This window comes from Arvicola amphibius, chromosome 4 (assembly GCF_903992535.2).
Source record: "Arvicola amphibius chromosome 4, mArvAmp1.2, whole genome shotgun sequence".
Taxonomy (NCBI): domain Eukaryota; kingdom Metazoa; phylum Chordata; class Mammalia; order Rodentia; family Cricetidae; genus Arvicola; species Arvicola amphibius.
The window spans coordinates 24,298,932-24,323,882 of NC_052050.1; the positions used below are offsets into that span (position 1 = coordinate 24,298,932).

The 24,951-nt window shown below is 45.6% G+C and overlaps 1 protein-coding gene across 1 annotated transcript in view; it reads left to right on the top strand.

Annotated features, from left to right (window-relative positions):
• Positions 1-23,708: 23,708 nt before the first annotated feature.
• Positions 23,709-24,951, top strand: part of Npepps (aminopeptidase puromycin sensitive) — a 94,960-nt gene continuing 93,717 nt past the window's right edge. Inside the window, exon 1 of the mRNA XM_038325741.1 lies at positions 23,709-24,069. Coding sequence (XP_038181669.1) covers positions 23,815-24,069 — 255 coding nt within the window. The 5' untranslated portion in view covers positions 23,709-23,814. The remainder of the gene's footprint in view (positions 24,070-24,951) is intronic.

The window sequence follows — 24,951 nt, forward strand, 5'->3', positions numbered from 1 at the left end:
TGTCCCCAGTGCTGGGATTACACATATACCTCACTCACCTCACAAGTCATGAGAGCTTCCTCACCGTGATCCCTCACTAAACACATCCTACCTTTTCCCTGTCTTTCTTAACTGACAAGGCCCGAGCTGGTCATCGTAACACACAGTGCGATTATGATCTCTCTACAGGACATTCGCCTGAAGCCGAGACTGGACTGTTTGTTGGCACCTGAACCTTTTCACCGAAAATATCTTGTCAAGGAAGTTCAGCTCCTTCCTGTGCAACTGTTTCTTTCTTTTTTTTTTTTTAAAAAAAAAAACAAAACAAAACATAACTGAGCCGGGCGGTGGTGGCGCACACCTCTAATCCCAGCACTCGGGAGGCAGAGGCAGGCGGATCTCTGTGAGTTCGAGGCCAGCCTGGTCTACAAAACGAGTTCCAGGACAGCCAGGGCTACACAGAGAGACTCTGTTGAGAGAAAGAGAGAGAGAGAGAGAGAGAGAGAGAGAGAGAGAGAGAGAGAGAGAGAGAGAACAAATCATCTCATAGTTTGACATGGGAGCCTTCAGATCAGAGACCTAAAAACTCAAGATGAACTATTTCCATATTCTATGAAATTTGGACTGCAGTGCGGGAAAGATGATTTAACACAAAGGGTGTGGCCAAAGAGGAATAGATTAAGGGGAAAACCCAGTGGGGCCTGCCTGTTGAGATTCCTGGCCGGTGTGTGCAGTGTTCTCCCTTCCAGAGTGGGTGGGGTAATAGGTTACAATCACAATTTAAGTGTAAATTTCTTCACTCAGGCGAGGGGTGGAGGGAGCTGCAGTAACAAGGCCAGGTTATGTGGCTGGCTTTGGGGGAAAGGGCTGCTCTTCCTCTTGTCACACTTGTGATCTGCCTCTGGGAAGAAGAATCCTGGTGTCTGTGGCTTGCCTCGGAGAGACTGAGAGGGTCAAAAGACAGTGGGGCAGAAGTCAGGAAGAAACAGCTTCGAAGATCTTTCTTTGGGGGTATTTGCTGAGTCATCCACGGCTTTCAAGCTCATTTTCTTGTCCTGCACCTTTCCTCCTTATTAATAACATGCTAATACCACCAGTCTGGGGCTGACCCATTAAAGCAAGCTGATCCCACTAAAGCAATCATTGAGGACCTCCTTGTTGAAAAGAAGTCAGTTTTCTTTCTTTCTTTCTTTCTTTCTTTTTTTCTTTCTTTCTTTCTTTTTTTGACTTTTCAAGACAGGGTTTCTTCCTGTAGCCCTAGCTGTCCTGCAACTCACTCTCTTGACTAGGCTGGCCTTGAACTCATAGAGATCCCTCTGTACCTGCCTCTTGAGTGCTGGGATTAAAGGTGTGCACCACCACAGTCCCTCCAGCAATTCTGAGGGAGGCTTTGTGATCACCAGCACTCATTTTCCCGCTAATCCCTGAAAACTGAAGTCTGGAAGGTTCTCCCCTTTGGCTCTTTCAAAAAACTTTTTTTTTTTTTTTTTTTTTTTTTTTTTTTTTTTTTTTTTTTTGGTTTTTCGAGACAGGGTTTCTCTGTAGTCAAAAAATTTTTTTTAAACATCAATTTGTTTATTTAGTGTGTGTGCACACACACGTGCGTGCCTTGTGGGTGGTTGTGCTATCCACAAGTGTGTATGCGCAGTCCTCACAGTAAGTATGTGGAGGTCAGAGGACAACTTGTGGAAGTTGGTTCTCAGCTTTTATCTTCTCGAGGCAGGATCCCTCATTTCTGCAGCTGCATCCTCCAGGCTAGCTGACCCTCAAGAGTCTGGATAATTCTGTGCAGGTCCTTATCCCACAGTGTGAGTGCTGGGATAACAGATGTGAACACCCTATGTTTGCACTGTGTAGGTTCCTGGGTGGAAGAGTTTTTACTATGCTAAGCTATCTCCTTAGCAGTAGAGAGGGTTTTTTTGTTTGTTTGTTTGTTTGTTTTTGTTTGTTTTTTTGTTTTGTTTTGTTTTTGAGACTGGGTTTCTCTGAGTAGCCGTAGACCAGGCAGACATTCTGTTCTTGGGCTAGTTTTACTTAGATCCCTACCAAATTCTAATTTAACTGCCCTAGTTCCTAGTGGTCCCTGCAACTATAGTTCAGGCTTTGTCTCAAGCTGGCCACACAGCCTGTTCTGTTTCTGCTCAGCGACGGGACCTAGCATCCTAAAGAGCACAGGTTCTGGGCTGCTTCAGCCTGTGCCTGAGAACGTGTCAGGTGGGGTTGTAGGCAGAGGAGTGTAGTTTAGGCAAGCTCTTACCCTCTGCAGCAGGGGGGCCTCTGTCTTCTGCTCTCTAGAGGATCTTCCAGACAGGAAGCAGTTGGCCTACCAGTCAGATTCCTGCAGTTTAGCACACTGAAGTTCGGAAGGTGCTTGAGGCCAGTTCAGGCAAGGCTATTCAGACGTCTATTAAGACCCCACAATGGGCTAGACGTTGCTGTGGTGTTGGGTACAACATAATCAAGTCACATTTTTTTTTTTAAGTGAAACGGATTGCCTGGGTTGCTAGCTGCAGGAGTGTGCTAAGTGTCTAAAGAGCTAGAGACTTGAGGGTATTGTTGGAGGAGAGGCAGTCAGTGGAGAAAGGGAGAAGGGAAAATAGGGTAAGATGTTTATCCCTGGGGTTTTTGATTCTTAGGAACAGCTGAGATTGAAGACCTCAGGAGCACAGGCAGAGGGAGGCACCTTCTGAAGTCTTCTACACCAAGGTGAGTCAAACATCTTGCCTGTTTATCTGGAATGGTGGGAAGAAGGGAAGGCAGGAGGGCAAAGAGCAGTCGGGCGGTGATCCAAGGCCTCTGAGTGTGTTTCTGCGTGTGGGAGTGGCTGTGTGAAATGCTAATTCCTGCGATTTCTTGGCAGCTTTTCTGGAAACTGTGATGACAGCTACTGGTGGGAAAAAATCACCAGCAACCACAGTTATTTCCCTGCTGCCAGGTAACTGGCTGGCACCTGAGCCATTTCTTATGGCAGACTCCCATCGACTCATTCCTTCTCTCTTGCTCATTTGATATAGATAGGGCATTATTTTCGCTGTTTCACATCTCTTGTTTTGGGTAGAGAGAAAAGTTCATTTTTTTTTTTCTTTTTCCTTTTGAGACAGGGTCTCACTATGCAGCCCAGGTTGGCCCGGAACTTGTTATCTGTAGACCAGGTAACCTCCCATTCTTAGAAATATTGCTCTCCTGCCTCTGCCTCCTGAGAGCTGGGGTTATAGGTGTGGACCATCATGCTCCGCTGAGAAGTTTGTTTTGTTTTGTTTTGTGTTGTGTTGTTTTGCGAGACAGGGTCTCTCTGTGTAACAGCTTTGCCTATCTTGGAACTCACTTCATAAACCAGGCTGACCTCGAACTCACAGAGATTCACCTACCTCTATCTCCCAAGTTCCCAAGGGCTGGAACTAAAGGAGAAGCTCATTTTCAAAGAGCAGAGAATGAGAATTGATAAGCCACAATCTCGATATAAACCAAAGAGCTTGTTGAAGAATAAAGAGCCCTGGACAGGAGACCAAGTCCACAGAAAATACAAAGTTAGTTAGTTTATATATTTATTTAATTACTTATTTACTTACTGTATTTTTCTGAGACAAGGTTTCTATGTGTAGCTTTGGTTGTCCTGGAACTCACTCTGTAGACCAGGCTGGTCTCATACTTAGAGATCTGGTTGCCTCTGCCTCCCAACCAAGTGTTGGAATTAAAGGCATGCGCCATCATATCCAGGGTCAAAGTTTCCTTTTCTTTTCTTTTCTTCTTCTCCTTTTTTTTTTTTTTTTTTTTTTTTTTTTTTTTTTTGCTTTTTTTGTTTTGTTTTTGTTTTTGAAGACAAGGTTTCGCTGTGCAACAATCCTGGCTGTCCTGCAACTCACTCTATAGACCAGGCTGGTTTTGAACTCACTGAGATCCGCCTATCTCTGCCTCTCCAGTGCTGAGATTAGACAAACTTTCTTTCTTTTTTTTAAAATATTTAATTATTATGTATACAATGCTGCCTGCGTGTATGTCTGCACTCTAGAAGAGGGCACCAGATCTCATTACAGATGGTTGTGAGCCACCATCTAGGTTGCTGGGAATTGAACTCAGGACCTCTAGAAGATCAACTGGTACTTTTAACCTCTGAGCCATCTCTCCAGCCCATAGACAAAGTTTCTTTAAAAAAAAATTAAATAGCACTCGGGAGGCAGAGGCAGGCGGATCTCTGTGAGTTTGAGACCAGCCTGGTCTACAAGAGCTAGTTCCAGGACAGGCTCCAAAGCCAGAGAAACCCTGTCTCGAAAAACCAAAAAAAAAAAAAAAAATTAAATTAAAAAAATGTTTTTTGATTCAGAAAAATGGCAACAAATGAGCACAGAACTAGTCCAGAATGCCACAGGTCCAGGGCAAAGGGCCCATGGAACTGTTTTGGTTGTAAGGAAGGCAGTCAAGGCTCTCAGGTGGTCTCTGCGAGCAGATGGTGAGGTTCCAGCCCAGGGAGACTTACCCCGACAGTAGCGCACACTCCCACAACTTGTACCAGCGTCCTGGTCTTCATCACCCCTTTCTTTGCCCCTTCGGCCTTTGTGTGTGGACAGGCTAGTTTACTGGAACCTCGGCCTCACCTTTCTTCTCTTGTGCTTCAGCCTGCGCATTCGCTTCTTCCTCCACTTCGCTCCCATGGCACAGGAGTTTCAAGGAAAATGAGCCTAAGGCCGGGAGCTGAACTTTTTATTTTATGTGTACAAGGGTTTTGCTTGTGTGTATGCCTATGCACAACATGCATGCAGTGTCTTGGGAGGTCAAAAGGGGGCACTGGATCTCCTGGAACTAGAGTAACAGGTGGTTGTGAGCCGTTCTGTGGGGGCTGGGAACAGAGCATGGGTCCTTTGGAAAAGCAGCCAGTACTCTTAACTCTTGAGCCATCTCTCCATCCCCTAAAGTAGATAAAAACAACAACAAGCAACAACAACAAAGACCTTTCCTTTTTCTTTTTTGTTCTTGAGATGGGTTGCATGTAGCCTAGTCGGGCCTTAAACTCAGTAGATAGTTGAGGCTGGTACTGAACTCTTCATTCTGCCTCCACCTCCCCAGTGCTGAAATTACTGTGTGATAGAGTTTTTATCGTGAGGTATGTGCGAACTAGCTTCAGACATTCCCAAGATATCTTTAGGTAATTTATTTGTGTGGCAGGAATTTGTGTCCTCCAAGATACCATGGAAAGGAAAAGAGAAGCTGAGCATGGTGATATACAACTATAATTCCTGCACTGGAGAGGCAGAGGCAGGCGGATCTCTGTGAGTTCAAGGCCAGCCTGGTCTACATGAGCTAGTTCCAGGGCAGGCTCCAAAACTACAGAAAAACCCTTTCAAAAAACAAAACAAAACAAAACAAAACAAAAACAAACAAACAAACTAAAAACTAGGACAGGCCTCAAAAATGTTTAAACTCCTAAGGAAGTAGTACCTTATAGAACATTCTTTTATTGTTTTCTCAAGCTATTCTGTTAAAGTAAACTGTCTGTGGCTGACCTGTCACTTTCTTAAGTGGATGCTGGGCATTGCTAGGAAGCCTCTGGAATAGTTTCCGCCTCTTAACTGGGCCCCAGATTCTGACTACTGACACACACAGAAGGGTCAAAATAGAACTCAGCTCTTCTCCTACCTCCGATTTTCAATACACGCCATGGATGCATTTAGTTCTGGATTCAAAGCTAGATCACTGACCAGGCATTGTGGCCCATGCCAGTAAACCCAGCATTTGAAGCTTGAGGCAGGTGGATACAAAATTTGAGGCCAGTCTAAGCTATGTACAGTCACCCTGCCTCAAAAGAAGAGAAAAAAAATCAAACGAGAGCATGTGGACACAGACCAGCTCTATTGACATGTGTGCTAGTGAAGAAATATGAATTAAGCAATGAAAGAAAAGAAAGCAAAGGCTTGATTGATGTTCACACCTGTAATCCCAGGACTCGGCAGGTGGAAGGAGGAGGATCAGGCACTAAAGGCCAGGCTAGGTTACGTAGTGAATTAGAATTTGAGACCAGCCTGGGCTAAATGAAATCTTATCTCAAAGGAAAAAAGAAACAAAACAAAACAGAGGGTTGGTGGTGGTGGTGCTGGAGAGATGGCTCAGCAGTTAAGAGCACTTGCTACTCTTGTAGATGACCTGGATTTGGTTTCCAGTACCCACATGATCATAACCAGGGGATCTAATGCCCTCCAAAGACACAGACATACATGCAGGCAAAACACCCAAATACATAAAATAAATTAATACACAACAACAACAAAAATGGTCAGTCACGGTGGCGTATGCCTTTAATATCAGCACTTTGGGTGCAGAGGCAGACTATGGGTTCCAGGCCAGCCTGGTCTACACAGTGAGTTCCAGCCAAGGCTACAAAGTAAGGCCCCTGTCTCAAAAAAGGAGAGAAGGAAAGAAAGAACAAAAGGATCCACATCTGGAAACAGATGAAAATACATAATAAAAGACTTGTGAATGTTACAATACATGGAATGCGCAGTAATGATATGCCTTGTGGTCAACATGTCACCTTTTAGGAATGCTGAGTTCACTGTGCTGAACCAACCTCAGTGCACAAAATGCTCACACAGCATTTGTTCAGCTCTGAAAATAAGTTTGCGGTGCTTTGTCTCAGGCTGTTGATCTTTGACTTTCACTGAATGAGTCTACAGATCCCATAAAAATAATCACCAGTTCGGTACTTCAAAAGTAAACCAGATTCTGTGTTTTCAGGCTTTCTGGGTATCCATAGCTTCTAGAGACATGCGTTGAAAATGAATGCAGTGAAGAATCTAGAGAAAGAAGGAGAAAGAAGAAACAGAAAATGGGACCATGGAAACAGGGTGGAGAGAATTGTTCATATGCAAGTAGCACACACGGGTCCTAAAAAAATACTGTAGTATATCCAAGGAAAGTCAGTAAGAAGGGCAGACAGGAACTGGGGAGAAGGCTCATCAGCTAAGGGCACTGGCTACTCTTATAAGAGCACCAGAGTTAGTTACCAACATCCACATTGTGGTTCACAACTTCTGTGACTCCATTTCCAGAGGATTCAACACCATCTTTGGGCTTCCAACAGCTCCTGCATGAATGTGGTGTTGGGATACTCATTTTTTTTTGTTTTGTTTTGTTTTTTGAGACTCTGTAGCTTTGGAGCCTGTCCTGAAACTAGCTCTTGTAGACCAGGCTGGCCTAAAACTCACAGAGATCTGCCTGCCTCTGCCTCCCGAGTGCTGGGATTAAAGGCATGTGCCACCACCGCCCGGCCAAGGGTTAACTTACATTTTAAGAGCTAATTGGGAACAAGCCTAAACTAAGGCCAAGCTTTCATAATTAATAAGAAGTCTCCATGCCATTATTCAGGAGCTGGCAGCCCAAGAAAGTACCTGTTACAACATGGCGCACATTCAGATGAGTATACACATAAATTAATTTGTTTGTTTTGTTTTTTTTTTTCAAACAAGGTTTCTCTATGTAACAGTCCTGTGTAGCTATAGCTCTGTAGACCAGGCTGCCTCAAACTCAGAGACCTGTCTGCCTCTGAAATGCTGATTAAAGGCCTGCAACACCACCAGTTAACACACAATTTTTTAAGTAAATAAAAAATACTGAGAAAAGGCATGTTTCCTGGCGGTCATCTCCTTGATTTCCAACTCTGCCTTCAAATCCTTTATTTGTCTGTAGACTCTAGAACCCCTCAGTGCCTTGACTTCGTCTGTGAAGTTGGTTGTTGGACTAGATAACCTCTGAAGTTCTTTCTGGCTCTGAAATTATATGTAACTTCTTGGTATGATATGTGTGAGTGTATGATGTGTGTGAATCATTCTAGACCATCAACATTTAAAGTTCTTTTTCAGACATCTTACAACTGTCTGTAACTCCAGCTCCAGGGGAATCCGGTGCATTTGAGGACACCTGCACTCATGTGCACAACCCACATGCAGACACACACACTTACATATAACTAAAAATACTAAAATCTTTAAAAAAAAAAAAACCTAAAAAACAAAAGAGGCCAGGTAGTGGTGGCGCATGTCTTTAATCCTAGTATTTGAGAGGCAGAGGCAGAAGGACCACTGTGAGTTCGAGGCCAGCCTGGTCTACAAATTGAGTTCCAGGACAGCCAGGGCTACATAAAGTAACCCTGTCTTGAAAACAACAACAGCAAAACCAACAAACAAAAAATCTCAAAAGATTAAAAACAAAGAGAATGAATTAACCATTAAAAGGGGGGGAATATTAATATTCATATACCCGATAAAGCACTTATATCCAGATATAAGGAATAGCTAAAAATCAACAACAACAAAAAATGATTCATTGAAAGGCAAGATTTGAACAAATACTTCATGAAGATGAACAATAAGCCCTGAACAGGCACTTTCAGTAATTGCTGTGATTCTCCTTTCAGAATGAAAAACCTTGTCCTCAGCGGTCGGGAAGGCTGCCCGCCAGCAAACAGCCCTCAACTGTCAGTCCACTTTAGTGGTGACCTCAGCTTGGCTAAGGTCACTCCCTTTCCTCCTGGTGGCCTGTATCCAAAGACTAATGAACATGGGTGTGTAAAGGCCCAGCCCTTTGCCCGAATTCAGAAAATCTTGAAGGTTATCCAGGTCCATTGCTTTCTAGAGGCCCGGCTGAGCCCTCTGATGGGTGATAGCTCTCTTCTCCTGTTTCAGACTTTTACACTTTTCCTTTCCTTTCTTTCCTTTTAGATGTGGTCTCACTCCATAGCCCAGGCTGGTCTGGAGCTCACAGACACCTGCTGCATTCCGCTCTGTGTGTGTGTGTGTGTGGGTAGGACATGCCACACTTCAGTGTGAAGATCATCAAATAACCTCAAGTGTCAGTTTGCCTTTCATCTTTGAGTCAGGATTTCATCCGTTGCTCCTGGCTGCATATAGACCAGACTCTCTACCTCGGGAGTTTCTGGGTACTCTCCACCTCAGTAACAGTGGCGGAATCATAATCGTGCCATCAACTCTAGCTTCTGGGGCTTCTGGAATTCCAGTTCAGGTTCTCACCTACTCATAGCGAGAGAGCTGTCCACTGAACCATCTCTCAAGCCCAAAGTCCACATCACAGAGATTTAACCATCGCTATGGTTTAGATACAGTTTCAGTGGGTGCCCTGGGGGTTCATGTCCTCAAAGTTTTGTCCATAGTAGCAGTGTGAGTAGTTGAACCTTTCAGGGGTGGAACCTAGTGAACGGTGATTAGGCTATCAGAGATGCTCTTCTTGGAAGAGATTCATAAGGTTACAAAAGCATCCTCATTAGTTCTTTTAGAATGTATCATTACACAGCAAGGCTACCCAGCATGCTTAGCCCTTTCTGCATACAGCCCCTTGTCTTTCTGAGTCTCTGCCAATGTTGTTACATAGATGTCACAACTGTGAGCTAAATAATCCTGTTTTCTTTCTCTTTCCTTCCTTCCTTCCTTCCTTCCTTCCTTCCTTCCTTCCTTCCTTCCTTCCTTTCTTTCTTTCTTTCTTTCTTTCTTTCTTTCTTTCTTTCTTTCTTTCTTTTTCTGGGTTTTCCAAGACAGGGTTTCTATGTAGTTTTGGAGCCTGTCCTAGAACTAGCTATTGTAGACCAACTGACCTCAAGTCACAGAGATCCACCTGCTTCTGCCTCCCAAGTGCTGAAATTAAAGGTGTGCACCACCACCGCCCAATCACAATCCTGTTTTCTTTATAAGGTATTCATCCTGAATTTTTTTTTTTTTTGATACAATCTCCAAGTTCATCTTTTTTTTGTTTTGGTTTGGTTTTTGTTTTTGTTTTTTTGAGACAGGGTTTCTCTATGTAACAGCCCTGGCTGTCCTGGAACTCACTCTGTAAACCCGGCTGGTAGTTAAGAGCACTGCTCTGCCAGAGGACCTGAGCTGGATTAGAGGACTTGGGTTCGATTCCCAGCACCTACATAGTGGCTCACAACCACTGATAACTCTTAGTTCCACGATATCTGACACTCTCTTCTGATATCCACAGATACCAGGCATGCAGACAAAACAACCATATACATTAAAACAAATAAAGTTGAAAAAAATACAAGGTCTTGCTATGTGTCCTTGTTTGGTACTTAGCCTCTAGTCCAGGATGGCCTTAAATCAAGGTAATCTTTCTGCCCTGGCCTCCCAAGTACTGGGATTACAGGCACATGTGAATAGGACTGGCTTAGCTCTATTTTTAAGTTAAGGTATTTTGTTATACCACCAGAAAATACCCTCATATGCTTCAGATTGTGAGCACAAAGACATCCTTTGAAAAGTTTCCTTCCAGGTAGCTGTGAAGATGGCTCAGCTGATAAACTGTCTACTGTATGAATATGAAGACCTGAGTTTGAATCTTTAGAACCTACATAAAACCCAGAAGTGCTAACACATCTGTAAAACCCTCACTCTGGGGCAGCTAAGGCAAGAACTTCTTGAAGCTCAATGGCCAACCTCCCTAGAAGGATTGACAGACTCTAGGTTTAGTTAAAAGTCCTGTCCCAAAAACTAAGATGGAGAGTGATCAAGGAGGATACCCAGTGTCTTCTGGCAGACACACATGTACACACACGTGTGCACATAGCTACATATATATGCATACGCTACCTATCCACAGGCTGGTACCGCTAGCTAAGCGCGGAGACACACGCCATAACCCCAGCACTCAGGAATCGGAGCGCTGAGGATGAGTAAAGTTAAAGGTTATCCTCGGCTACATAGTGAGCTGGAGCCAGCCAGGACTGCCTGAAACTCTCAAGGCCAAAAAGCAACAAACCAAGAAAGCAGCAATAGCAACAGAAACCCTTCCTGCCAACTAATTTTCTCCTTGAGTTTACTACCCAGGGAACCCGACTGTGATAATGCCCAAGATGATTAATGATCAAGGGATTTGAATTAAATGCAAATTGTGAACTGCCACTTCACATCCACTAGAAAGGCAGAAAAGACTAACAGAAAATGTTAGTGAAGATGTAGAGAAACCAAGACTCGCAGGCAGTGTGGTAAAACAGTAACACTACTTTGAAGATTATCTGGAAGTTTCTTCTTCTTTCCTTTTTCTTTTTGTTGTTGTTGTTTTCTTTTTTCTTTTTCTTTTTCAAGACTGGGTTCTACTGTGGCCCTGGCTGTACTGGAAACTTGTCTTTGTAGATAACCAGGCTGTCTTCGAACTCACAGAGATCCGCCTGCCTCTGCCTCCGGAGTGCTAGGATTAAAGGTGTGGACAGCCATAACCTGGCTGGCAATTTCTTATAAAGTTATAAAGATACTTAACCCATGATCCAGCTCTAAGTTTGCCAAGTGTGATAGCACATGCTTGAGATCCCACCACTTAGGAGCAGCAGGGTCAGAAAATCAAGGTTATTATTCTTAGCAACATAGTAAGTTCGAGGCCAGCCAGAGACTTATGAGACTCATGAGACAAATAGGCAAGCACATTGTTTGTTTGTTTTGGGTTTTTTTTTTGTTTTTTTTTTTGTTTTTTTTTTTGGGGGGGGGTTTCGAGACAGGGTTTCTCTGTGGCTTTGGAGCCTGTCCTGGAACTAGCTCTTGTAGACCAGGCTGGTCTCGAACTCACAGAGATCCGCCTGCCTCTGCCTCCCGAGTGCTGGGATTAAAGGTGTGTGCTACCACTGCCCGCCCTAGACAAGCACATTGTATAAAATAGATTTGGGCCACAGATGCAAACCATTCCAAAAGATCCCACTGCTGGAAAGTACAAGAACAAGAGGCAAAAATTACTCTGTGGCACTGGAAAGTGGAAAGTAATTGTCAGGTTATGTGTGAGTAGGGAATAGCACTGACTGAAAAGCACCATGAAGAAGCTCCTGGCTTGTTGCTCAAAGGCTCCATGTCTTGTTTTAAATCATAGCTACACTGCAGCTACAATTCGTTGTAGCTGACCACTTCAGACTTCCCAGTTCACTTCATGTACATTATTTTTTAGCAAAAGCTTATATACACATATGAAAAAGGTGAATTTTGGAGGGCTGGCAAGATGGCTCAGTGGTTAAGAGTACTTGTTGCTCTTCCAAGGATCTGGCTTCTATTTCTAGCCCCCCACATAGCAGCTCACAACCATTTGTAATTCCATTTCCAGGAGATCCAATAATTTTTCTGATATCCTTGGGTACTAGGCACACACATTCTGAGCAGATATGCTTGCTTGTAGGCAAAATATATACCTATGCACATAGAATTTTTAAAAAATGATGGCCTGGCAGTGATGGCATCTTTAATCCTAACACTCGGGAGGCAGAGGCAGGCAGATCTCTGTGAGTTTGATGCCAGCCTGGTCTACAAGAGCTAGTTCCACACAGGCTCCAAAGCTACAGAGAAACCCTGTTTCTTTTCTTTCTTTTTTTTTTTTTTGACATGACATGCAGAGTGAGGTTGAATATTTATTCAGGGGGCTATGAAGGGGGAACGGAGAAAGGGGGAGAGAGAGACAGAGAGGAGAGAGGAGAGAGAGGGGGGAAGCAGAGAAGTGGGGAGAGAGGCAGAAGCGAAGCTGCCTCTCGGAGAGGAAGATGGAAAAGAGCGAGAAACCCTGTTTCAAAAAAGCAAAAGAAGAAAAAGAAAAAAAGAAAGAGCCCAGATTTAATGGATGCCAGCGCTCCTAGGTAGCCTTCCAAGCCCCCCAGGGATGGAGATGGGAAGGAAGACTGGGAAAGCCACAAAAAGAGGAAAAGAAGACCGGAAGACAAAGTGTTCATTCTCTCTCTCTCTCTCTCTCTCTCTCTCTCTCTCTCTCTCTCTCTCTCTCTCTCTCTCATCTCTCCTCTCTCTCTCTCCTCTCTCTCTCTCTCTCTCTCTCTCTCTCTCTCTCTCTGTGTGTGTGTGTGTGTGTGTGTGAGACAGTTTAAATAGCCCGTGGGAGTGGTCTTCGCCCTCTCTAGGGAGGGGGCCACCATTTGGCTGTGGCAACTCCCAGGGGACGGGGCCTGGAATGGAAACCTCCACCCAAACATTTCAGACTCCTTGGACACATGGATGCCAGGGGCTGGGGTGAAGCTGGACCCAAACATTCCAGACTCTGGATATAAGGATGTTAGCTGCTGGGGTGAAGCTTCCAACCAAACCCTTCTTTTCTTAAAAAACAAACAAACAAACAAACAAACAAAAAACGACGACACATGGTTGTTTATCCAAAAATTAAAATGGATAGCTGGAGAGATGGCTCAATGATTAAGAGCATTGGCTGCTTTTCCAGGGGATCCAGGTTCAATTCCCAGCACCCACACGGCAGCTCACAACTGTCTGTAACTCCAGTCCTAGGGGATCTAATGTCCTCATCTGGCAGGAACCAGGCACTCACACAACGCACAGGCATAACATTCAGGCAAAACACCCAGACACATTGAATACCAAAAATAAGCTGTAAAAAAAGAAATTCAAATTTAATTAGGTTTCCTTTTATTTCCTGTCAAACCTCTGACCTGGCTGGTGAGTGTGCTGTTAGCCGTGATCATAATGAGGACAGAACTTTCTGCTCCATGGATTTTCACTCTGTCCCCTTTACATGGTGAAAAACATGTAAATACACTTTTAATCATTTGGTGCAGGAATGGATCGTCTGTTAGATAAAGTGGACAATTCATTTGCAGCTCTTCAGTTAGCGTTTGTGTAAGGGCTAAGAGCCTGGGATTAACCATACAAAGCTATGGCTAGAAAACCTGTTTCTCATGCTAGGTTTGCTGTTCCTACTGAATGAGTAGATTCAGTTCTGTAAAGCAGTTTGAGGCCTTCACAAACGCTGAATGGGAATATTTTGTTCAAATGAAGTCATCCCCGTCTCTTTTCCCTAATGGGTTACCCTATTGTTTGGCCTTTCAGGACTTGTCAGACCTCCAGGAGAGAAGCCTGCCAAACAGAGACTGGAACATTGTTATTCCAGAGGGGGCTTGAAAAACAGCTATCCTGGTTGGGTGTGGTGGCACACAAGCTAGCCATACCTGCACTCCGGGAGGAGGCAGACCTGTGAGGTCAGCCTGATCTACCCAGTGAGTTCTGGGCCAGCCAGAGCTATAGTGAGACTCCATCTCCGAAAGGATGAAAGGACTGGAAAAAGAGGAGGAAAGAGCCCTGCTGTGCTCAGCTAGAGTACTCCACTCAGCGCCCGCTGACTCTGCGGCACAGGATTCGGTTACCCTCATCTGAGCAGCCTGGCTAATTCCAGCAATCAGATCTTTCTGTCTCCTTCCTGCTTCTTGACCTTGACACTACCTATTCACGTGCCTTGACCCCAGGCACACAATCCTTTAGTTTTCTTTAAACTCAAATGCCAGAGTATTGGAATTTTCCAAATGTTGGTCTGTCTTAGGACAACCATGAAAAAGCGCATCTGCCATTGGGGAGTGCCCTGTAAAACGTAGCATAGGTGCTCTCTCTAATATTTGGACACTTATTCTCTATAAGTAACAGAAAACAGCAAGGATCTTCGAATGGGAGATAGGGCTGGGAGTTTGAACCCCCTTCTCACTGTGCTTTTAGTTTTTGCTCTCGATTAACTTGGGCAGACTGCTGGATATTTGTCCTGTGTCAGTTTCCTCTCCCTTTTATTTGAAGAACCAGTGACAATGACAAGAGAAATGAACTAGTTTCCAACTTCTTTTGGCTAGTCTTGAAATACAATCTATGAATCTTACGGTTTTGAGAGAGCACACTGTGTTTCTATGGCCCTTTACCACAAACTGGGAGAAAGGTTGTGTAAGAGAAAGGACTTGAAGATTTTCCCATTTGAAACAGAAGTCCTCGATTTTCGTCTCTGTGTGGTTTTGTTGTAGTGGTTGTTTTGTTTCATTTTGGCAATGTGGAGATGGAATCCAGGGCCTCATTCATACATGCTAGGCAAGTAAGCTTTATGCTCAGCTGAATTCTTCGTGTGTGTGTGTGTGTGTGTGTGTGTGTGTGTGTGTGCGCGCGCGCGCGCGCGCACGCAGGACCACATTGGTGCACATGTGAAGGCCAAGGTCAAGCTCATCAGGAGCCGTCTACCTCGTTTTGTTTTTTTTAAACAGGGTCTTTCATTGATCTGGGGCTTGCTAATTAGGCTGACTGATTGGCCAGGGAGCCCTAGGGATCCTGTTTCTGCCTCTCCAGAGATGGGATTCCAAGAACGAAGTACCACACCAGGCTTTATTGGATGCTGGGGTTAGAATCAGGCCAGTAGGCTTGCCTGATGTATACTTTACCATCTCCATAGTCCCAAACTTTTTGTTTTTAAAGATCAAAGGTTGTTTGTTCTTTTTAAAAAGACTTGTGGAGGCTAGAAGAGCAAGTCAAATCCTGGAGCTGGAGTAACAGATGGTTTTGAGTTGCCTGATGTTGGTGCTAGGAACTGAACTTAGGTCCTTGGCAAGAGCAGGAAGCCATCACTCCAGTGTGCCCCACCCCTTGTTCCAATTCCTTTTTTAGGAAAAAGAATGATACACGCCTGCTTTTACAGGAGCTAGTTCCAGGACAGGCTCCAAAGCTACAGAGAAACCCTGTCTCAGTGCAGACAGTCATACTAGCATTTTCTGTCAAACTTTGTTACCTTTCCTACATCTACTGAGCTTTTGTTAGTGTGTGTGTGTGTGTGTGTGTGTGTGTGTGTGTGTGCATAAAACCAAACAACAAAAGTAACATGGTTCAAGAGAGACAACATATTTTGGCATCTCTTGGAACATATACACCAGGTCAGGACACCCTAGAGTTCATTGTGTTTGCTGATGCAGACTGGATAACATTGTGGCTTCCAATTCTGAGTGTGAGGTAATAAGAACATAAATCTCTTCTGAATGGTTTAAATTGTGTCTTTTGTCTTTTGACTGAGGATTTTTTTTTCTTGACCTGTCCTAATTTCTGATGTCAGGTCCCTATGGCATTTGTGCCATGTCTCTCAGTTCTCAGTGAATGTGTATTTTATACAGTGTGATCGCACTTTGAATTAAAATAGACCATAGCCAGAACCTGCTTGGGCAGGCTTCTCAGGGCTAATGAGCAGGCTCAGTTGCTTTTTTGTCGCTTTAGTTTCTTTGAGTTGGTTAAGAATACAGAAATGTTGCATTTACATCTTAGATTGTATGTATAATTTTTAAAAAGATTCTTAAAAGCTGGTTCCATAGTTGGGTGTGGTGGCACACGCCTTTGATCCCAGCACTCAGGAGGCAGAGGCAAGCAGGTATCTCTGTGAGTTTGAGGCTAGCCTGGTCTCTAAAGCAGACAGCTAGGACTGTTACCCAGAGAAATCCTGTCTTGAAAAAAATCTGAAAATGGAAGTGCCCCAGATGGTGGCCTTGCAATCTCTCTTCGTGCCAGGTAGTAATAGCACACACCTTTAATCCCAACACTTGGGAAGCAGAGGCAGGTGGATTTCACTGAGTCTAAGACCAGCCTGCTCTACAAAGCGAGTTCAGGATAGCCAGGGCTCTTACACAAAGAAACCCTGTCTCAGAAAAACAAAAATGATCTTTATTTACCTCTATTATTGCTTTTTTTTTCCCTTAGGGACAAGACAACTTCCAGTTGAGTCACAAGCCAATTCCCAGCTCTCCTTCCACTTTGTTTTGAGACAAGGTCTCATGTAACCTTGATTGTCCCCAAATTTACTATGTAGCTGAAGATGACCTTGAACTCTTAATTCTACACCATCTCTCTAGTGCTGTGATTACAGGCATTTGCAACCATACTTGGTCTCTTACGCTTTTGAAGTGCCTTGAATTCAACAGTGACTCTACTGAGGCTGGCAGGAGAGAACTGTCATCTTCAGTTATTTATGTGGCTAAGACTCCAAGGCAAATTGCTGTTATAAAAAGTCACACCCCATGAGATGAGATTCTCCCAGGTGTTGGCAGACCTTTGTGTCTTGGATCTCTTTTCTTCACCACACCCTTAACCTGGGGTTGGTTGGGCTATTCTCTCTGCTAGGCATGGGATCAGATACTGAGGGAGGCCTAATTCTGATGTCAATTCTTCCCGTCAAGGACTTAAAAAAGAAAAAAAGCCAAGGGTGGAGAAATTGAGGCCTTATGAGTTATTGTCATGGTGTTGAGGCTTCTAATCCTCTTGGTTACACCAATGCTCTGGTTCAAGTTGAGTCTACAATGATTTTCTTTTTCTTTTTTCTTTTTTTCCTGCTCCCCTTCCCCTGATTTTCTTTTTAAAAGTTATTTTGTGTATATGGGTGTTTGGATTATATGTATGTCTGTGTACCATATGTAGTGAGAACTGGAGTTACAGATGGTTGTTAGGTACCATGTGGGTTCTGGGAACCAGAGCTGGGTCCTCTGAAAGACCAACAAGTGCTCTTACCCTTCCAGCCATCTCTCAGGCTCCTGTTTATTATTTATGCATGTGTGAGTCTATGTGCATGAATGATGCATGTGTGTGAGTGCAGGTGCCAAGTCAAGCATGTGAACAGAGGATGGTATCGTGGGTTTGCTCTCTCCCACTTTTACATAGAATACGGGGGTGTGGAACTCAGGTTGCCCGGCCTGAGTGACAAGGGCCTCCACCCACTGAGCCATCTCCTGGCTGGATTTTTTTTTTAAGTCAATGCAAATGTGGTTGAAACCCAATGCCAACATGCCAGCACTAGAACACTGTAACCTTTAAAGACTTGTGATTCCACGAGAATCATTGCAGCTGCATTCCAGAAACCCACACTGCAGACACAGACATCTGCCTTCTTGCCTGCAGCTGTTGGCTTCACTCCTTAACACACATTCTGCAAAGTCCCGGTGTCTCACACTTCCCGAGAGAACAGAGGTGAACAGGCCCAACTCTAGTTGAAGATTGCCAGTGAATGGGCTGGGTCTGCTGTGTAGCTGCCAGTCATTCGGGACTGACACACTTTAGTAGCAATTATGAGAAGGGTGATGGGTGTTCAAAAGGAAATAAGACAGGTGGAAATGTATGACTCAATTTCCTGATGGAAAGATACCAAGAGAAACAGAAATCTTTTGGACAAAATAGGATTAATCTTTGGCCTCAGTTGGATCTACACAATACCATTGCCATTCTCCAGTACACAAATACAAATCTGGGCTGGGATATATATATATATATATCAGTGGTAGAATACTTACCTACCATGAACAAGTCCTTGGGTTAGAATCTTCAGCACCATAGAACAAAGAAAGAAAAAAAAAAAACCTGAAAAAAATCTCTATCAGTCAGGCGGTGGTGGTGGCGGCGGCGGCGGCGAAGACCTTTAATCCCAGCAGGAGGCAGAGGCAGGCAGATTTCTGAGTTTGAGGCCAGCCTGGTCTACAGAACAAGTTCCAGCACAGCAAAGGCTACACAGAGAAACCCTGTCTCCAAAAAAAACAAAACCCACAAAAGACAAACAAGAAAACCTCTAACATATATCATAATATGATACATACATCATATAATATACACACATTATATATTATATACAAATATATTATATGATATATATTATGGCCCAGAACTCATTATATAGGCCTGCCAGGCTGGTCTCAAACTCAAAAAGATCCACTAGCCTCTGTCTCCTGAGTACTGAGATTAAAAGCATAAACCAATACTCTGTCCTGTACTGTTCTATAAGTATAATATGCTGCTTCTTTTTTTTTCTTTAGTTTCTCAAGACAGGGTTTCTCTGTGTAACTGCCATGGCTGTCCTGGAACTCACTTTGTAGATCAGGCTGGCCTTAAACTTAGAGATCTGCCTGCCTCTGCCTCCCAAGAGCTGGGATTAAAGGTGTGCATCATCACTACCGGGTAATATGCTTATTAATATATACTGAATTACCTACTTCTATTTCATGAACACAGGAGAGCGGCGACATACAGTTTAAATTTCCAACTGTCATTACAACAGCCATTTTAGCTTTTGGAAGGAAGCCAAGGCTGGTGTTGGGTCTAGACAGAGTGTGCTCCCACTCTCTGTGTCCCTGGCTTTCAGAACCCCTCATCATATTCCGCAGGTGAGACTCATGTTAGTAGAAGTAGAGCTATAATTTCTACCCTGGAAATTGGTGTTGAGGCCATAATTTCCAAGTCAGGAATAGTGATGTTTTGTTTTGATCTAACATGGTGGGTTTTATGGTATTCCATATTTTTTACATTTTTCTCTTCTCTTTCCATGGTCCACAGCCAGGGTTTCTTTTCTGTCTAGATATTTTCTCTCCCTACTCTAACTCTTTTATATTATCTTTGCTTTCAGTGATCTACATTTTTTTCATGTATCCTTCATGCTATCCCTTTACCCATTATATTACAAAATTGACAAGACTCATGCTGGGCGGTGGTGGCGCACGCCTTTAATCCCAGCACTCGGGAGGAAGAGGCAGGCGGATCTCTGTGAGTTCAAGACCAGCCTGGTCTACAAGAGCTAGTTCCAGGACAGGCTCTAAAAGCTGCAGAAAAAACCCTTCTCAAAAAGAAAAAAAAATTGACAAGATTCTTTCACAGAAAATTTCAAGTCACAAGTGAAAAGCACAGATCTCATTTATGGATGTTGAAACCAAGACAGGGAATGCATATGACTTGTTCTTGGTCAGAGAGGACACTGAATTATCTGTGTCCTCAGAGTCTTGAGCTCAGGGAAAGCAAGCACTGTATCACTATGTCCCTAGCCTATTTTCTTAGCCTTTGAAATTTTATGTAGGTTTTGATTATTATTGCTGTTCTTTTAAAAAAAAAAATGCTATGGAGTCCCAGGCGGCAGCTGTAGGCAGGCAGCGGACTCTGTGAGCAGCCAGTCCCAAGGCAGAGACGGCCCAGAGCGAGCAGTGATGGCGGGCCATGCGGCCGGGAGACAGAGACATGGATAGACACTAGACACGACTTGCAGAGTGAGGTTGAATATTTATTCAGGGGGGTTATGAAGAGGGAAGGGTGAAGGTGGGGGGGGAGAGCAAGAGAGAGAGAGAGAGAGAGAGAGAGAGAGAGAGAGAGAGAGAGAGAGAGAGAGAGAGAGAGAGGAGAAGAGGGATGGGGGAAGCGGAGAAGTGGGGAGAGAGGCAGAAGCGAAGCTACCTCTCGGAGAGGAAGATGGAAAAGAGAGCGAGTTCAGGCCAGAAGCTGAAGATCAGCCTGCCTCAGCAGATGAGGGAGTGGGCGTGGCTTGTCTCTTAAAGGGACCAGGGACCAAAACCATAACAATTATTTTTTTTTGTTTTTTGTTTTTTGAGACAGGATTTCTTTCCATAGCCTGGCTATGCTGGAATTCATTATGTAGACCAGGATGGCCTTGAACTTCCAGAGATACCATTTGCATCTTGAGCTAGGATTAAAGATATAGGACATTATACCAGTCTATTCTTTTTTTTTTTTTTTTTTCTTGAGATAGGGTTTCATGTAGCCCAGGCTGGTCTCAGACTATGTAAGGGAGAAGAACCATGAACTTCCGATGGTAGTGCTTCCACTTCTAATCACAATTGCTCCATCACATCACACCTGGCTAAGGCAGGCAAGATGGGTTTTTGATTGTTTGTTGTTTTTGTTGTTTTGGAAGATAGCTCAGGCTTTGCCTGGAACTTACTATGTAGCCCAGGTTAGGTTCAAACTTGTGGCAGTCTTGCCTCAGCTCTCTAAATATTTTTCTCATATGCCCTCCCAACCTCCTAGCCCCATGTGTTTGTAGGCTGTGTGTGTGTGTGTGTGTGTGTGTGTGTGTGTCACAGAGCAAACAGAGATCAGAGGACAATTTGCAGGAGTTGTTTCTTTTTCCCAGTATGTGAGCTCGGGGGATGGAACTCAGATTGTGAGGTTTGGAGGCAAGTGCCTTTATTCCCTGAGCCATCTTGCTTGCCCCCTTTCAAACTGTTGTTGAAACTTATGGACTAGAACAGGATTTATTATTTTTTTTTTCATAGTTGCATCTTTTCAAGGGCTTGGTAAAGATGCCTAAAAATCTGTTAAAAGTAAGGCTGACTCATGATCTCATGATAGCACTGACGTTCCTAGTCTGTGAGAAGCACTAAGGAGAATTTCCAAGCGCCCTGGAATTCTCCATTTCAGTTGTTCTAGAGAAGCCTTAGAAGGTTGGATGTTAGAGGCGTATCCAGCCCCAGGTAGGAAATGACTCGATACACTGAAATCTCCTGTGTTACGTAAATCAGGAATGGGGCTGAATAAGGTTGTTCTCTTCCTTCCCAGCAGGCTCAAATGACTGCTGGTGTGATTGTGGCGGGCTTGGAATTGAACCCAGGATTTTCTGCACGTGTCTGGCAAGCACTCTAACACTAAGCCTACACCTCCAGCCCATGCACATTTTCATTTTCAGTCCTGTGACTTTAAAAAAAGAAGACTGTCTATAGTCTTAGGTTCACAGTTTCTCTGTGGGGCCCAGATCTTGAACAGAAAGACAACACAGACTGAATGGGATAGTCTCTCCTGGCTAACTGTTAGTCAGCTCAGTAACTGAAGTGTACTTTGTTCAGGGTCTACTACTGAAAGCAATAAAGGAGCTAGAGAGTGCTCTTAAAGAAGTAAATGAAGCAGAAAGAAAATGGAGTGAGCTAGGTGTGGTGGCTCCAACCTGCAATCCCAGCACCCAGGAGGCCGCGGCAGGAGGATAACTATGTGTTTAAGTCCATGGAGGGCTTCAGTGTGAGACCCTTTCTCAAGAAGAAGAAACAGCATGGCATGGCGGTTACTGCCTTTAATCCTACTATTTGGAAAGCAGAGGCAGGCAGATTTTTGAGTTAGGAGCCAGCCTGTTCTACATAGTTAATTCCTTTCCAGTCAGGATCACATAGTAAAACCTCTTCTTAAGGGGGGCAGGGAAGAGGAAAGAAAGAAGAAAAGGTAAAATAAGAAAACAAACTGGTAGTGGTGCATGCCTGTAACCACCTGGGGGAGGCTGAGGCAGGAGAATTACCAAAACTTTTATGCCAGCCTGGTCTATACATGGTCTGAGGACAGCATGGGCTATAGGGTGAGACCCTGTCTCAGGACAAGACAAAACGAAAACCAAAAACAAAACAAGCCAACTCTTGCTAGTATTTATCCTACGAACAAAATCAAACCCAAACTCTAAACATCCAATTGCAAAAAACATTAAGAACAAGTCCAAAGGAGTCATCAGAGTCAGTACCAGAGCTAAGGGGGTGGAGGAGCTAGAGCTGGGTGGAGTTAGTCAATGAGGACTGTTCCTGGCAAGGTGAGGAGGGGGGGAGCAGGAGATTGAAGATGAAGAGGCCTTTCCAGCACTAATTTTTGAGCAATGGTAGAAGGCAAACGAGCAAGCTGTAAGGGCCAAACAGAGAATTTATGTTAAAAGATAAGGGGAAAAAAAAGTCACAAGAGCAGCGGTAGAGCACACCTTTAATGCAGCACTAGGGAGGCAGAGGCAGATCTTGGAGTTCGAGAACAAAGGAGCTCAGAGACAGCCTTAGATGATTAGAAATCAATTTTGCTTTCACACAAGGAAGCCTTTTGGGTATTTTTAAAGGTGAAAATGTTTTGAGTTGATGTACAGTTGGATTTAGAATAGAAGAAAATGGCAGAATTATGAAGAAGGGAGCTGTTGTAAAGCTCTCAAGGATTCGGAAGAAACGGCTGGGTCCCAATTTCAGCTCTGCGCGTTATTAGCTGTAGATAGGTCATGGGCAAGTCACAACCTTTGCTTTTTCTATTTATTTTCCAAAACAGGGTTTCCCTGGTCATCCTGGAACTTGCTCTGTAGACCAGGTTGTCCCCGAACTCACAGAGATCCACCTGCCTCTGCCTCCTGGGATTAAAGGCATGCGCCACCACTGCCCAGCTATTTCCCTTGTTTTAATTCTACCCAGTGGCTCAATGTGATGTTGTGTTGTCTATGGGACAGTGCTCGTCCAGTGTAGCATTCTCCACTGAGTGTTGGAAATGAAGTTTCTTATATATGCTTTTAGGAATGTCTTTTCTCTTGATCTAACTTAGACATAGAGATAACTACAGAATGGAGAGAGCCATATTAGGACATTTTTATGAAAGTCACAATTGGCAAAGGGTCTTTTCATTAAAAAAAAGCAGAAAAAAAAAAGAGGAGCAGCTTGGGGTGTGGCTCAGTGGCAAAGGGCTTGCCTAGCCTGTGTGGAAGCTAAGAGTTCAATGCCTAGCACCACAAGAAGATAAGATCCCGGAGACATATTTGATTAATTATTATCATCTATGTTTTTTTGAGTCAAAATCTTACTCTGTGCCCAGACTATCCAGGAACTTACCCTGGAGACCAGGCTGGCCCATGATGATTCCCCCTGCCTCAGTCTCCATGCCCAACTCTGAAGTACCTTGTTTTAAACATTAAATCATGGGATCCAACCTTTCTAATGTTTGAAATCACTCTCCCAAAGGTCCAGATTTCACGCGCTGGAGCGACCTGGAGAACTAAAGGTGTTCTGGTAAAAAATGTTTCCAGGTCATTCCTTCAACCAGCTTTTGAAACAGAAAAGAGCCTCAGGTTAGAACTGTTCCGCTGAGACACAATGGCTGTTTCCACACGTCACCCCGGCTGAACTGACCGCTGGGGAGGCTTCCATTTCCCACAGCACCTCCGAAGCTCCTCCACGCCCTTCACGGCTCGCTCCTGCCACAGGCCGAGCGGCGCCGACAGGTGCAGCGAGCAGAGCCGCGTCGCGTCTTCCCGTCAGCCGGCCGCGCCCTCGCTGCCCCGCCCCGCCCCCGGCGCGCGCCCTCGGCGGGGGCGCGCCCGCCCCGCGGGGCCGCGCACGCCGCCGCCTCCCTCCCTGCCCTCCTCCCCTGCCCTCCCCTCCGCCCCCTTCCCCGTAGGCAGCCCGCCCGCCCGCCAGCCCTCCCGCCCGCACCGCCGCCCGCCCGGCCCAGGCGCCCGCTGGGTCTGTCCCCCGCCCCAGCCTTCCCGGCGGCTCTCGGCAGGCGGTCGCCCGCGCCCCGGTGGATGTGGCTGGCAGCCGCCGCCCCCTCCCTCGCTCGCCGCCTGCTCCTCCTCGGCCCTCCGCCTCCTCCCCTCCTTCTCCTCCTCAGCCGCTCCTCTCGCCGCCGCCGCCTCCACAGCCTGGGCCTCGCCGCGATGCCGGAGAAGCGGCCCTTCGAGCGGCTGCCCGCCGAGGTGTCGCCCATCAACTATAGCCTCTGCCTCAAGCCCGACTTGCTGGACTTCACCTTCGAGGGCAAGCTGGAGGCCGCCGCCCAGGTACGGAGACCCCCGGGCGCCGGCGGCGAGCAGCGGGCCAGCAGTTAGGCCGCGCCCGCGGGCTGTGCTGGAAGCCTGGGCGGGCTGGGCGCGTGGGCCGCGGGATCGGGCGGGAGGCGGCTGCGGCGCGCCCCTCGAGGCCGGCGTACTGGGCCTGGCCGGGCTGGGACCGCATCGCTGGAGCCTGCGGGCGGAGGGCGCTGCGCCCCTCGGGGGCCCGCACACCTGTGTGCGGCGCCCCGAGTCCCCGCCTTCCGGGCCCCGAGCTCTGCGAGAGGCTGGGTGGGGGGTGGGGAATTGGTAGGGGGCTCAGAGTGTCTGCTCGGTCCCAGCCTGGCGGACTTGGTTCTGTTCCGGTTGTCCTTTCGCCCCTTCGGGGTTAGATTGGAAGGGGCGGTCATCAGGCACTCGGGAGCGAGGAGGGGAGTGTGGGGGGGGGGAGTGGAACGAGAATGTTAATCCCAGGCAGCCTCCCCGAGTTCTCTGGGCCTGATCCTGCCCAGGGGCCGGGTTTCCAGGATGATCCGCCCCCATCCCCCTTCCCCTCAAATGACAGTGCAGCGGTGACTTTGTTCTCCCCTAACCTCCGGAGAAGCTGCCGGGGGACCCTGGCTCCGCGTTTCCAATCCCTCTTGCTCGCGAAACCTTTGAAGCTGGTGGATTTACGGCTGCAGTGCTGGTGGTTTAGTCGTCCCCTCCTCTCAAAGAAAGCGCTCGGTTTTAGCCTGCCACTGGTGAAAATATTCCATTACTCTTCTTGGCAGTTTCTGGTGAATCATACTCTCCTCCCTCCTCCCCGAAGCATTATCTGGCAGTATTGTTTGATTTTTGGAGACCATTAGTGTAGATGGCCCATAAAGGTCCCAGACGGGTATAGATACC